Source organism: Thunnus albacares, chromosome 18 (genome assembly GCF_914725855.1).
Source record: "Thunnus albacares chromosome 18, fThuAlb1.1, whole genome shotgun sequence".
NCBI lineage: Eukaryota > Metazoa > Chordata > Actinopteri > Scombriformes > Scombridae > Thunnus > Thunnus albacares.
Genome location: NC_058123.1, coordinates 5,554,217 through 5,570,065, shown reverse-complemented (window position 1 = coordinate 5,570,065; position 15,849 = coordinate 5,554,217). Strand labels below are relative to the sequence as shown.

Below are 15,849 nucleotides of genomic sequence, written 5' to 3'. Positions count from 1 at the left end.
AGAAATATAAAGCATGAATCTGGTTTTTGTATACAGAGGTTTCGTGCCCCTTGAAAAGAACACCAAGCTTTAAAGAAAGAAAATCTAGTAGAATTTGAGGTTTTTGATGAATATTGTTTTTATTTCACACCTCTTTAACTCTCTCATTCCATTCAAAACTGCACAGAAATAAACCTGAGAATGAAGAAGGCAATCACATTCTGCAGAGATGCTTCAGAAAACGTAATATGGGGCCATAAAACTGTCATATATTCACAATTTTATATCCGATATGTGCATTTTGGGAACAATATTGGAGCCAAGATTCCTTCTGTCAATCATAATCCAGTCAAACCATCGAAGACACTTTTACCAGCAACAGAAAATAAAGCTGTAATGAAGGAAAATAGCTCCCAAACCTTTGACCCAGACTTGATTAAAATGCTACAAATGTAATTATACACATTTTGTGCACCTTCATTGACTGTTTCTGTATCATAAGTGTGCACACATTCTCAGTTTCTATGGCGCTTTCTGTCTTATCTCAGTCTTGCGTTGTAGTAACACCCGGGTGTATAAATAGCATGTTAACAGTATGAATGTGTTACTGCAGAGCTGCTCCATAAAGGCATGACATCAGTCACCAACCTGGAAGGCTGGGTGGGACACCCTCTGGACCCCATCGGCACTCTGTTCAGCACCCTCATGGAGACGGGGCGGAGCGTCGAGGACGGAGCCGCAGTCCTGCTCGACTTCTCAGGTAAACACACGCTACAGATACGTAAAGGTGGAAGTTCTCAGATCCTTTACTTCACCTCGTTAAAGCTGCTTTTCCACGAGGAGGACTTAAAGGTTGTTAACCTGGACCTTCGCAAACCCTGAACCTGCTGAACTTAAAGGGCTACGGTGGTCGGTCCTGCCCATCTGCTGTAGTTTACAAACCAGGAAGCATCGGATTTGTTTAAGTTAGATGTTGTAAATTGTAAATTACAGTCAAGTCTTGTGAAAGACAAACTAGAAAGGACAATAAAAAGAAGAAAAGATCAACATTGAATAAAATAATACATTGAAATAAATGGAATAAAAGCAGATTAAGTTGTAAATGTTTTCAAATGTGTAGTCATAATGTAGTAGTAGAAGAATATACTCCTAATACTCCACTAATATGTCAGATCATGAAGGAAAATAGAAAAAATTGGGAATCTTGTAGAAAACTGGCATTTGTGAATACATTTTTCCGATTACATAACGATTACATAAACAATTAAATCAATCTTAGGGTCTTTGCATTAAAAATATAACTTATTTAATATAAATATAATATAATTATGTTTATGTTGGAAATGACAGTAAGGTTACAGTTGAAAAAGTGATGAATGAGTGATTCATTTTCTTTTCTACAAAAAGTTCAGTAAGCTCGAAACAAAAACACTTATGGGTTACATGTTATAGGATTTTAAATGTATTATCTGGCTGTATTGAGTTTATAGAGTTTATATGGTAATGACCACTTTTTATTCCAGTCGGTAACCCCCCCCCCCTCTTCCCCAAAGGGTCAGCAGATAAATCTGAGGGGTTGTGAGATGATTAAAGGGAGAGGAAAGAAGAAAAAACAAAAAGTTCTGATACACAAATTCATATTTATTGTTTGGACTTTTCTTTAATCTTTGCTTAAATGAAATCAACTGAGAAGTTCAGAGTTCTTTCCTAACAAGTCCTGACGAGACACTGCTTCTTTGTAAGCCAAACATATTTAATCTTTAACAATGTGTTGTGTTTTAAAACAATTTGCAATGTAGAATCTTTATCTATAAAGTAATCAGTAACTACAGCTGTCAGAAAACTGATAAATGAGTAAAAAATACAACGTTTCCCTCTGAAATGCAGCAGAGTAGAAGTATAAAATAGCATAAAATGGAAATATATGAGTGCAAGTATCTCAGTATTATATGTAAGTACAGGACTAAAACACCTTTTTCCTGTTTGAGCTTCCAACGTTTTCACTGCAGCGATCCTTCCTGTCGGAGCTTTTTAGGCCCTCAGGTTCCAATCAGCAGTAATGACACAGACGTGCTGATTGGCCTCCAGTCATCCTCCAATAACAGCTCATGAATAAGAAATGCGGCAGGAAAAACACTCCAATTAAAATGCATTAATTATGCAGGGGAGCTCTTGCTAGACGAATTTCACATAGTGTAGCCAGAGAGGACGGTCACATCGCCGCGTCGTCTCGGCTCTCGGATACGCTTTGTTTCTCTTGTAAAGTAGGTAAACTGACAGGAAACATGTTGAAGCGACAGCAAGGAGGAAGTTGTGAAAGTTTTCAATTAAGACTCTGCTATTTATAACTCTGTGTGTGTGTGTGTGTGTGTGTGTGTGTGGTTGTATTCACCAGGGACTGTTAACCCTCCTGGGATGAACTGTGAGGTCTGCCAAGACATCATTAAACCATTAAAACACATGATTACCATCCTCAGGAGACTACACACTCTGGGAAAAAAAGAACACCAGGATGAACAAATAGATCAATACATTTATCAATACTCTACTCAATCCACAGCCCAAAGGGACAATTCTCCTCTTAAGTCATCTCTCACCCTGTCGCCTTTTTTTCTCTCTCTCTCTGCTTCGCCCCCCAGGCTCGCTGGGTTCAGGCAGGAGGACGGAGCACGCCGTTTGCCCGGCGCAGCGTTTCCTGGAAGAAGGTGAATCGTTCATGTCTCTGGCCATAGAGACGGCTCTGATCGGCTTAGGGCAGCAGAGGGTGATGCCAGACGGCCTCTACGCCCAGGAGAAGGTGTGTCGCAATGAAGAGCAGCTATTGGCCAAGCTGCAGGAAGTGGAGTTAAACGACACGTTGGTGAAGATCTTCCGCAAGCAAGCTGTTTTCCTGCTAGAGGGTGAGTAAGACTCACACGTCATTGTATTTACAGGAACAGTGTGTGAAATATTTACTGGTTAAATGTGAGGATTTACTGCTTTTCTTTGTCTTACATGATATTAAATTGATTATCTTTGGGTTTTTGCACAAAATGAGACATTTGAAGACGTCACCTCGGGCTCTGGGAAGCTGTGAATGAGTGTTTTTCACTATTTTGGATGATTTATAGACTAAACAATGAATATTAGTTGCAGCACTTAACTAAAACATAGAGTGCAAAGCTGTCAGCAAAGCAAGACGTGGCTACTCTGAAGAATCTAAGCTCTGAAAGACATTTTTGGTTTGTTTAACACTTTTTTGAGCACTACATGATTCCATATGTGTTATTTCATAGTTTTTATGTCTTCGGTTTTGTTCTACGATGTAGAAAATAGTAAAAATTTTTAAAAAACAACCTTAAATGAGCAGGTGCGTTGAAACTTGTGACTGTTACTGTAAAGAGCATTTGGTCCTTTTATAAGTACCAAAAGACTACAAGAGGCTACAGCCGTGCTAGCAGCTTTCTGAGGCTGTACTTACATACAAAGGTGCTTTGTGCTAAATGCTAACATGTTCATGTTTACAGGCTGTAATGTTTACCACGTTCACCATCTTAGTTTAGGGTGTTTGCATGCTAACATTAGCTTATTAGCACTAAATATAAAGTACAGCTGATGCTAATAGGAACGTCATTATTTTTGCAGGTAATTAGTCATAAACTAAAGTATCGGACAAATTAAAACTGGAAATGAAAGGTCATATGTTCACTAAAGTTATTATAATTCATCCTGAGGGGAACATAAATGTGTGAACCAAAGGTTCGTGGCAATCCATCCAATAGTTGAGACATTTCAATCAAAACCAGAAATGTGAACCTCATGGTCGCTCTAGAGGAAAATTCAGAAGGTCACCAAAGTCAGTAAGGATTCATCCTCTCAGCACCATTTGTATCTGTACCAAAATTCATGACAATACATCCATTATTTGTTGAGATATTCCAGTCTGGAGCAAAGCGGGGGGGGGGGGGGGGGGGGGGGGGGGGGGTTAAAAATATCCCAGCATGCTTACAGATGTGTGCCTGTTATATTTTAAAGGAACAGTTTGACATTTTGGGAAAGATGCTTATTAACTCTCTCGCTGAGAGTTAGACGAGAAGATCAATACCACTCTGTGTGTGTTCAGAAAGCTTTATCAATCCTCTCATCTAACAGTCGGCACAAAAAAAAAAAAAGCAAATAAACATATTTCCCAACTAACCGCTCCTTTAAATGTTTCCATCCCTCAACTCCCATATAACCGACACATTATCCGCACACAGGAAGATTCCCATTTCACACCCTGAAAACACAACCAGCTCTTTGTGCTTGTAATTGTCTGTTATGTTAAGTGTGTGCGGTGTTGCGTTAACCGTGTGTACTTAAGTGTGTGTGTGTGTGTGTGTTTCGTTCCGTACGTGTTCGTTTTACACTTTTGAATGTTTGTACGTCTGTAGTCATAATTGTGTGAGTCGATTGTTTGTATTGTAGGTCTGTTTGCTGACGTTGTGTGAATGCATGTGTGTGTGTGTGTGTGTGTGTACTGAGGGGTATAATAAGCCAGTGTGTGTGTGTGTGTGTGTTTGTGTATATAAGATGTGGCTCTTCATGGTTCAAGGCCCTTTTCACTTAAAACCTACTAATGATAGAGCTGCTCTGCCTCCCACACACGACTTCTTCTACCTCACTTTCTGATTATAAGACGCCATATCTTATCTTTTTGTACATATAGAATATCTTAAAGGAACTTAATGTATCCCATAAAACCAGCAATGATTCGCTCTGACTAACAAGCATTGTGTGTAATATATCCTCTTCCTCTGTTCCTCCGTCGTTGTCCAAGAACTATTAAAAACACATCAATGAGCCACACTGGGTGACATGTTCCTTCATCATCATGAACACACACACACACTGTAGTTTATTTTGACTCGATCCCACACACACACACACTGTCCTGCTGCCAGAAATACTCACTAGAGCACCAAATGTGGATTCATCCGCCACTGAAAATAGTCCCTAACAAACGCAGTATTTCCCCTTGTTTGAGTAACGTTTGCTAGGAACTGCAGTGCCCAGCTGCTTTAGGAAACTATCCATTTGTCAGCTGTGTAATTTAAATATTTGCATCTTGAGTAAGAACCCTTTAACACGGGGCTTTTCCGTTCCTGTGTGTGCGCTACCACACACTACACTTTGGCAGTAAAATCATTTCCACAAACAAAGGTGAACGAGCTGCGCAGACAAAAAAAAAAGGGTGGCTCCGTCTTATAAGCTTTTCCTAGAAGCTGTCTCTGTACTTAAATAACCTCTTAAAACACAACCTCATGTCTGTGTATATTTCTTTTTTATGGCGATGTCAGTCCACCACTTTGATCCAGACTAAAATGTCTCTCAGTGTCTGTTAGATGGATTGCCTTTAAATTACATACATACATTTATGTCCTTCTCAGGATGACTTGTAATCATTTTAATTAACTTTGGCTAACTTTTCATCAAGCACCATCATCAGTTTAAACCTATAAACCTGCATTAACTGATTTTTTATTGACATATCGTCACCTTTTAAGTTGATATATTGAACTTTTTAGCGAACGGTTGCTTATTTCCACATCCAGCAGTTATGGAGCAACATTATCATTCATTTAGAGTCGTGTTTCTGTCCACCTGGTGAATGTAAGTCCAATATTCACTCTCTTTTAGCTCTGTTTTTGCTCTCTACCAACTCCTGAGGGAAATATCTGGCTCTTTAGCTGCTAAATGCTCCACTATGTTCACCAGCTAGTCTACAGCTAACTGTGAGCAGGTAGTGTACAGCAGCTTTTTAGAGCTTTTTCTCTGAAAACAGCTGCCTGCTGCGACTGAAAACGACACTATGAGAGCGCTGAGAGTGAACCAAAACAGTAAATTTGCAGCCAGACAGCTAAACAATGAGCTGAAACTCACTATAAAGCTCCGTAAAGTCAAGAGGAGCTGCAGAGTCGCTAATAATTCTCTGTAGGTTCATCACTACGAGCCACAACCAACACAATACACACTGACATTTCATATATTATCATAAAAAATATTGATTATAGCTGCTTTGATTTATGTCAGAATATCTACAAAAGTAACAACATTCCCTTCAGCCTGAGCTGTACTTTGTGTTTAGTGCTAATTAGCATGCTAACATGCTAAACTAAGAAGGTAAACATGGTAAACATCATCCTCAGCGTTCAGCTCGAAGCATTACTGGCCCTCAGAGAGCTGCTGGTGTGGTTGTTTTGGTCGATATGCGATTCCTGTAATTTCTAACATGTTTCAGGAAGTACTGCGATACTAAGCAGAAAAGTCTCATCTGTGAAGCCAAGACGGAAAAACTGTGGTTGACTAACAAAGCGGTCATCATGCTGAATCATACTGTTCATCACTGTGTTTAATCAGCGGTGTCAAACATGTTGAAATATCAAGCTGGGTAATAATCTCATACACGAGGTCACTGCCCAGTCATATGTGAACTATCATGCTGCTCCGCACGGCATGTTGAAATCTTTGTTTTCTTCGAGTTGACTTTGTACAGACTGCACTGATCCCTGAGGTGATTTTCTAACAGTGTTTTCTGTGTTTCCTCCAGCTGGTCCTTACAGTGGTCTGGGGGAATTACTCTACAGAGAAAGCGTCCCCATGCACACTTTTGCCAAGTATCTCTTCACCTCCCTGCTACCTCACGACGCCGAACTGGCGTACAAAATTGCACTGAGGGCCATGAGGTGAGTTACCTCCAGTTAAATCTGCTTTCTCGCCTCCCGTTTCCTTCCTCTCAGTGTGTCTATGAGGAACTAAGAGATGAGAGGAGGAACAGAAATAAAGAGAGGGGCAGGGTCGGTCGGACGAAGCCTGAAAATGTAAGCAGTGTGTGACGGATACACAGATAGAGAGAGAAAGGGAAGAGGAGAGGCAGGTCTGGGAGCTATCTGGGGCAATGTTTAATGACAAAACCTCCTTTTGCTGGAATATTCACTAAATAATTAAACACTGCTGAAAACGAGTTTCATAAAATGTGTGAATAATAAATATATGCTGTTGGTTTTCTCTCTGACCGCCACGGGTGTTATGAAACTTTATTTCCTCTCTCCCAAATTAAACCCCTTTGATTTTTTTGATATGTAAATCTTTATATTTTTTTAATTTGAAACTTGAATTACAAAGGAGGAATATTAAACTACTGAAGCGTGATATCACAGCAGCTATATCGGGATATAACAGGAGTGCAGTTGGGGGGTGGTGGGGGGGGGGGGGGGGGGCAGGAATTGAGTTGTTATTTTTAAACCCATCCTTGCCTCAGGCGAAGATCCACCTGAGTTTAGATGTGCAGGCAAGCAAAGGAAAACTATTGATTTAATCTATAAAAGGAACATTACACTCTGATAACTTCTTTACCTCCATGAAACCTTCCTCTAAGTGGACAGATCTGATCCTGTGTGTTTCTTGTGTTTCTGTATTTATGTCCGTGTCTAATAATAAAGTTTTTCTCTGCGTTCAGGCTGCCGGTCCTGGAGTCCACGGCCGGTTCTGGCGACTTGTCTCGGCCTCACCATATAGTGTCAGTGGTGCCCAATCGCTACCCTCGCTGGTTCACTCTCAGCCACATAGAGTCCCAACAGTGTGAACTGGCCTCCACCATGCTCACTGCTGCTAAAGGTACACACACACACACACACACACACACACACACACACACACAGCTTTTACAAGCCCACAAACAGTTGTTCAGTGGAAATGTTTGTTTGTATAACAGAGTCGTTCTACCACCATGACAAAAAAAAGACACTTCTCTCATTCTACCGAGATCCCTTTCACATAATAACATAATTCCCAGGAGTTTGACTGGTTTTAGTGGTTCTCAATGAACTCACAACGTTGTTCAGGAAGATACACAACGACGTACCGGGACACACAAGGACGACAAAAAAATAAAAACAACTATTAGACAATTAGACGACAACATACATACAGTGTTTTTGTAAAGAAGTACTGAAATAATATTTTTTATTACTATTTATTATTATTTATTAAAGTTATTGCTAGACGCAGTCAAGTTATTCAGTTTTAACATTAAACCTTAATTATTATGACAGAAGGAAAGTTTATTTGTGTAACACATTTCATACACAAAGTGCTTTACATCATGCATTAAAAACAGCATAAAAACCTTAAATGCAAATGAAACAAAAAGAAACCTTTTAAAGAAAATTGAAAAGTTAAAAATAGAGACACTTAGATATTTGAATATATATAAATCAAACAAAAAAAGCTTCTCATTATAGTAACATACTGACTTATCTCATTAAAACAAGAAACGTCCCTTGTTATAACTTTATAAGTGTGTTTGTTATTACTAGAAGCTTCCACATGATGTTAAAACATGTTTAACATGTAATTATCGTGTCTGGATTTGGTGTCAGTGATTGTCAACGATCAGGCTACGAATGAACGGAGGAACACGTCTCATCCCGAGCGTGAAATAAAAACCGAATCAAACCAGTTAAAGCAGTTGTTGTCATTCTTCTCGCTGATGCAGGACAAACTGTCTCCTCTAAAGAAATCAACCGGAACTTTTGCTCATTTTAACAACATATGGAAGTTTCTTGTCATAACAACATACCAATTTATTCTGTACTAAAGAAAAATAATGAGAATGTTTCATGATATAATGAGCTTCAGTGATAGTAGTTTGGTATGTAGTAATAACATAAAAAAATATCCTGTTATAACGAGAAAGGATCTTGTCAAAAGGAGAAAAGTTTCACATTATAATGAGGTAAATTCTTAAATTATTAAATGTTACAAGCATGTTTGTGTGTGTGGAGACAGAAAACGAAAAATGATGCCTAGGAAAATAACCATCAGACAGAGTGAGTTATACAGAGAATAAATACCGGACGATGGGAATAAGTTTGCCTCTGTGTTTGTTTGTTGTTGCCAGGTGATGCTCGTAAGCTAGAAATAGTGTTAGAGTCCATCCAGAAGAACATCCACTCCTCATCTCATATCTTCAAACTGGCCCAGGATGCCTTCAAAATCGCCACTCTGATGGACAGCCTGCTGGACATCACACTGCTCAAAGTCTCCCTGGAGCTGGGCCTTCAGGTAATAAACACACACACACAGAAACACACACACACAGAAACACACACACACACACACAGAGAAACACACACACACACAGAAACACACTCCACATCCTGCAAACTTCAAACTGATCATACGTTTCTTACAGGTGATGAGAATGACTCTGTCTACCTTAAACTGGCGGAGAAGAGAGATGGTGCGATGGCTGGTTACTTGTGCGACAGAAGTCGGTGAGTTTGTCCCCCCCCCCCCCCCCCCCCCCCCCCTTGGTTACTGTCGCTATGCATGTCTGCTTTTCTGCAGCTTTGATCGTTATGAAACTCTCGCGGTTAAATCATCAGTACAAAAGATGAACAACTGTGTTAGAAAATATCTGGTTCCTTTAGTAAAAAAGACTGTGGACATAAACATTTAGGGGTAGAAGTTAACTACAACTCCCAAGGTGCATTTCAGCAAGAAACAGCCAATCACTGACTCTAACGGTGGGAATCAGTTTACTTTTATTTTCTGGGTCACTTCTGAATGAATTCAGCAGCTATGGCACCGTTTTGTTTACAACTTCAACAACGAAGCGTTTTGAAATCATTACGCTCTTATTGTTGCCTCCGACTGGTTTTGTCTCCATAGCAACAGCAGCTGAAGCAGGTAGCAGGTATTGTAGCATAATTAGCCCTTTAACTCCTTTATTTAACCAGATTTGAAAACACTCACGCTAAAACCCGGAGGAGCGTTATCGCAATGTTTTAAGTAAAGAACTAGCGAAATATTCTTTCTTGGTATGTGTTTGGTGAAAGAAATACTTCACCTAAAATCACCTAAAAAAATACAACCTGTAAAACCATGTGAGACAGATTCTAACTTAATAAATCCTCTGGAATGAAACTGAAACCATAAACTATTGTGTTGTCAGTGTCAGTGTTTGATGTTAGTGAATTACATGAGTCTAAACTCATTCTTCCTTTCAGAGCATAAACATAAATTATATGAATATGAATTTTTAGCTCCTTGCCACTCAAAATAAAAAAGGTAACAGTGTCATTACTTCAAAGACAAACACAAAATCACATCTTTAACAGCACATCAGCTATTTTTTCCACACCTTGATGATGTCAAAATGTTAGTTGCAAACATCTTTATAAAAGACTGATAATAAAGTTATATTTGTCCAGTAACACTTGAACATTTCACTCTTTATATTTCATTTGTAGCTATTTTTTCACACAGAAGTTAATGCGCAGTAATTACCTTCTTGTTCTGGGCGAAAGGACTTAAATTAACTATAAAAGTACACCTATTTGCTTATATTCTTTTGTGGCAGAAAAGGAGGTGACGCACCTCACTTCTGGGAACTCTCTTCCCATTGAAACACAAACCTTAGTTATTTTTGAAACAATGGGTCTTTGATTTCATACAGAAGTAAACAAAAAGCAGCTTCTCATTTTCTAGCTGATGACCGATCGATTTTGTTGTCTGAAATGACAAATACAGATTTTTATCAGATGTAGGTTTACCTAGTTAACATCCTCTTAACTCCGTAACCAGGCTGAAAACATCTGTTTGCTTGTTTGTTTCCACAAGACCTTAAAAGTGGATTTCGGAAAGCTTTCAGAGGAGGGAAGGAGGGGGAAAGGAATGACTGGCAGAGTAGTTATTATGGAGGATTGTGGCCTGTGGGCTGACTAAGTGGGCCTTATGTTTGGACGGGAATACTGGAGCCCAGTGGCTGATTTTTTCCTGAAGTGGACAGGAAGCTGAGTCCAGAGGGACGGAGCTCTGTGGGGGGAAAACCCTCCTCCCAGATTATTTCTTGTGAATGCAGGGGAATGACAAGGAGTCCCTGTTTCTGTGAGCAGAGCTTTGAATTGATTCATTGAGAACTTGGCAGTCGGTGATGTAGAGAGAGGCCAGGTCATATAATGTCGGAGAATTTGAAACAGAATATCCAATTAGAAAGTAAAAAGCCATTGTAAGACTGTTAAAATACAAATATGCTGTTTTGGATTTTGCCTCAGTTAATGAATTAGAGTTTAATGTTGAGAATAAAAGTTCTTTTATTGTAAAGACTACGTGATTTAAAGGATAAGGCTGGTGATCTTCTATACTTTTGTTATTGTCAACAAATCCCATGAAAAGACCAACAGTGTGTTAGTCTGTCTCAATACTTTCTTACCATGTCTATGGCTCTCAACCCCAAGTCCATTTATTCCTACTGAAGACACAAATATAAAGTTTAATTTGTGGGGAAAAAAGGCTAAATAATATGCTAGAACAGCTGGGCACTGCAGTCTTTGCAAACGTCACGCAAACTCGAGTAAATTGTGAATTTGTTGGGGACTATTTTTAGCAGCGTATTAATACACATTTGGTGCTGTTGTGAGTATTTCTACGTATGTGGGATTGAGTCAAAGTAAACTACAGTGTGTGTGTTCATTGTAATGAAGCAACACATCACCCAGTGCAGTGTTGTGACTCACTGACGTGTTTTTAATAGTTTTTGGACAACAACAGCACTCTACGGCACAGAGGAATAAGATATATCAGACTTTGGATAAACACAGTACTTATTATTAGGATCCTGTTGTTTTGACCTTCTTTGGTTGTTTTGTGGTTGATGTGTTTATTCGCTGTTGCGACACTGCAATTTCCCATTGGGATTAATAAAGTACTCTATCATTGTTGGTTTTGGTCTTTTCATTTGTTGACACTAAGAAAAATATAGAATATCACCAGACTCATCCCTTAAGGATCAACTTCATTGTTTCATCAGGGTGTATAATAAAAGGCCTGTCATATGTAGCATGAAAGAGAGCATCATATTTGTGGATAATAGTAACAAATTAGTATGTAAAATAAAAAAGAAGAGGACCTAAGGTTGAGCCCTGGGGAACACCAAAATGAGCTGAACTTTCCGTCTGATCTTAAACTAACATGTATTTTCCTCTCTGTGTAGGCGTGTTTGCACTGGACAGCATCATGCAGAGCTGGTTCACCCTCTTCTCTCCCACTGAAGCCACCAGCGTCGTGGCCAGCACAGTCATGTCCAACAGCACCATCGTCCGCCTGCATCTGGACTGCCATCAGCAGGAGAACCTGGCCAACTCCGCCCGCACTCTGGCCCTGCAGTGTGCCATGAAGGACCCCCAGAACTGTGCCCTGTCGGCTCTGACGCTCTGCGAGAAGGACCACATTGCCTTCGAGACAGCCTATCAGATTGTACTGGATGCAGCCGCCACAGGAATGAATTACACACAGCTGTTTACAATAGCGCGCTACATGGAGCACCGCGGTTATCCTATGAGGGCGTACAAACTAGCAACGTTAGCCATGACTCACCTGAACCTCAGCTACAACCAAGACACACACCCGGCCATCAACGATGTCCTCTGGGCGTGCGCTCTCAGCCACTCACTGGGGAAAAACGAACTTGCAGCCGTCATCCCCCTGGTGGTGAAAAGCGTGAAGTGCGCCACCGTCTTGTCGGACATTTTGCGGCGGTGCACGTTAACGACGCCGGGGATGGTGGCGCTGCACAGTCGCAGGAACTCTGGGAAGCTAATGTCTCTGGACAAGGCTCCACTCAGGCAGCTACTGGACGCCACGATCGGGGCCTACATCAACACGACGCACTCTCGGCTGACGCACATCAGCCCGCGCCACTACAGCGAGTTCATCGAGTTCCTCAGTAAAGCCAGAGAGACGTTTCTCATGGCGCACGACGGACACATCCAGTTCACGCAGTTCATAGACAACCTGAAACAGATATACAAGGGCAAAAAGAAACTCATGATGCTCGTTCGAGAGAGATTCGGTTGAAGGAGGAACTAAAAAAGACCAAATGGCCCTTTTTTACTTGAGTCTCCTTTTTTATCCTTTCTAACTTGAAGTGAAAATCATCCTAAAATAACATTCATGCAAATCTTATTCCTATGATTTGGGACTGCTGGGTCTAATGTGTTACTGAACACATTTTCCTGAAGGCAAATAATTAGAAATAAGACTGTGATGTGGAAAAAGGGACCGTTCGTTGACGATGAATGGGACTTTTTATTGTTCCGCGTAGACAGACTCGTCTCGGCTGAGCGGACGATTTAGCGCTCACACGTTTTTTAATTGAAAAGCCCCAAGATGATAGAAATTTGATAGGAATATTTAGGGTACATTTTCTCCTACAAATGACAAGTTTGAAGAAAGAAAAAAAAAAAAGACTGTAAACCATAAAAGCAACACCTGATATTGATGTGTATAAAAAAAAGTTTGCAGAAGGAGAAAACTGTCAATTCGTGGAAGTTAGTGTGTTTCCCTTTATATGTATGAAAGTGAGAGAATAAGAGTTTTACACTGAGTATATACTGTATTGTCCAGTGGCAAAATGTCCACCTTGCACTCCTCCTACTTCCCTCAGCTAATATTCAACAGCCTCAAAGAGAAGACAAAACGGCTTTAAACCAAATGGAGCAACTCCATCTGAAGTGACAAGTACCTCTTTTTAAAAGGATCCAGCTTTACTCTCCCCGCCTCTCCCCGCCAACAGTCCTCGCCCAGCTCTACTCACTGTAGTGAAAACTGTGTCAGAATTTAAAGAAGAAGAAAAAAAAAAAAAACTTCACTGGGTTGATATTTGTATCTGCCATCTTCAGGCTGATTGTTCTGGCTTTGCAGTGTTGTTCACGCAGACTTCTCAAACATTCAGTATGCTTATTTTACACACACACACATTTGTCACAGAAACACAAAAACAAACTGTCATAGTGCTTGCTCTTGTGGAAACTTGGCAACTGTCAGCATACATTCTCAGGGATTTCTCTAAAAAAAAAAAAAAAGCAGACAAAAGAAAAAAAAAAAAAAGAAGAGAACAAAAGCATTTTATTGTCCTGTATATATGAAAGTATATGTCTGAATATTGAAAAAAAAAATGTATATGTTAACTAATTTATGACAGAATATTCTATGTAAGGCACAATACTTGAAGCTGCAGTACTTTGGTTTTTTGGAAACAAACAAGAAAAAAACATATCAGAAGGACTTCAAAGCGTTCGCCTTGCATTGCATCGGGTGGGTTGGTGGGGGGGCCCAGTTCAAACTGTTGTATAAGCTGGTTTTGGCTCTGCGGACATATAATGAACTGCAGAAACTGGCCAGGAAGTGGACATGCAAAGTGTGTATTCTCCCCCCCCCCCCCCCGAACACACAGACGTTGTATTGAGGATTGTAGAAGTGACTGTGGAGGCAGAGCAGAGCAGCGACGGCGACGTACGGTGCGACTCTCTCGCCAAACTGCTGCAATATTCCAGCGAAGGAGTGAAATCTTGTCCTTCTGCGGTCACGGAAAAAAACGTTTAGCTCCGTTTAAGCGCCAAGCGTCCCACGCCTCCTCTGCTGACATCCCGACTTTGTGCAGGACAGAAAGTTGCTCTATACTGTAGGTCTTGACTGTTCCACTTTTTTTACGCTTTTTGTGTTTCTTTTTTTTTTTTTTTTAATTTTCCTCCTCTTCAATTGATTTTTTTTATTTTTATTTCTCTCTAGAATTCCTCACACAAGAACAGCCTTCTTTCTTGCCTTGTCTTAATGCTTTAAAATAACCAAATGGGAGTTCTAACTACCAAACTTTTTTCATAAGCCAACCAACTTGGGTTACAACGTTTTTAGTGTCTTTTTAATTTGTAGCTCGACAGCTCTGTATTCTGTGCTTTAAAAGCTTCATTTCATCTGTTTTCTCCAGTGTTGTCTCCTGTTCCCTCATTAGAGGTCTGTTGTTTAGAAAACCCTTTTATTTATTACGTTAGTTAAATGATTGTACAACCATGTCAACATGCTCATGAAGTTGAAACTAAGATTTGATACACTGATCGATTTATTTATGTAACTAAATCACTGTTTTATAAACTTGTTAATGAATCAACATTTTGTTTTGATTAAATTAGTTTTTTGAGAGGATGAAGTCTACGTGTTCTTTGTTATTTATTAGCTTGACAAAATCATCTTAATGCAAGGTACACTTACTAGCTTTTACCAGAGCTTTCAACCACATCTAGTGTTGTATTTTTTATGTATTTCATGTGTAAATTTACCACATCTGATTTAGTACTATATATAATTTATATACAGTTTTCTAATTTGAAGTTAAATTTGATTAATTTGAAGTTAAAACAGGTTTTTAAACATCCATTGCTGAAAGTCTGAAAATAATATATTTTTTATGAATTTTACAAGCATTTCTGTCATCTGGAAAGACATCTGTAAATATCTACAACTCTGACCTCCCTGAGCATATACATATACTGTTTAAACAGTAATATCTCCATTAAATACAACATTAATTAAGAAGGAAAAAAGATTCTTTGATTGTCTGAGTGTTAAATTTAAGATAGAACAAGATAAACTTTATTGATCCCACACGAGGAAATTGAAATCTCACAGCAGCAGAAGTACAAGAACAAATGCGTAGTACAGAAAAGTAACTTTACAAAACTAGAATACTATATTTAATGTACATTATGAATATTATAGTATAGCACAAAGAAACAATAAAAGTGTCTAAATTCGATGTACATCAACATAAATAATAATTATAGTGTCATGCTAGGGTCTGTGAGGCTGTATTTAGGCACAACGGTGCTTTGAGCTAAATGCTAACAGAAGCATGCTAACATGCTAATGTTTAGCAGGTTAAATATTTACCATCTTAGTTTAATGTGTTATGCTAACATAACACACTAAACACTATTCTCATGAGTTTTGCAGGCATTTAGTCATAAACCAAAGAATTGGACAAAGACAGAGGAACCGTTAACGGATCACTAA

At 39.4% G+C, this 15,849-nt stretch overlaps 1 protein-coding gene across 1 annotated transcript in view; it reads left to right on the top strand.

The window, feature by feature from the left end:
- The window catches only part of zswim6 (zinc finger, SWIM-type containing 6), a 51,957-nt gene extending 36,975 nt beyond the window's left edge, over window positions 1-14,982 (top strand). The window contains exons 8-14 of the mRNA XM_044333708.1: window positions 593-739; window positions 2,619-2,879; window positions 6,548-6,683; window positions 7,457-7,614; window positions 8,900-9,063; window positions 9,194-9,275; window positions 11,996-14,982. Coding sequence (XP_044189643.1) covers window positions 593-739; window positions 2,619-2,879; window positions 6,548-6,683; window positions 7,457-7,614; window positions 8,900-9,063; window positions 9,194-9,275; window positions 11,996-12,858 — 1,811 coding nt within the window. The 3' untranslated portion in view covers window positions 12,859-14,982. The remainder of the gene's footprint in view (window positions 1-592; window positions 740-2,618; window positions 2,880-6,547; window positions 6,684-7,456; window positions 7,615-8,899; window positions 9,064-9,193; window positions 9,276-11,995) is intronic.
- Window positions 14,983-15,849: the final 867 nt, after the last annotated feature.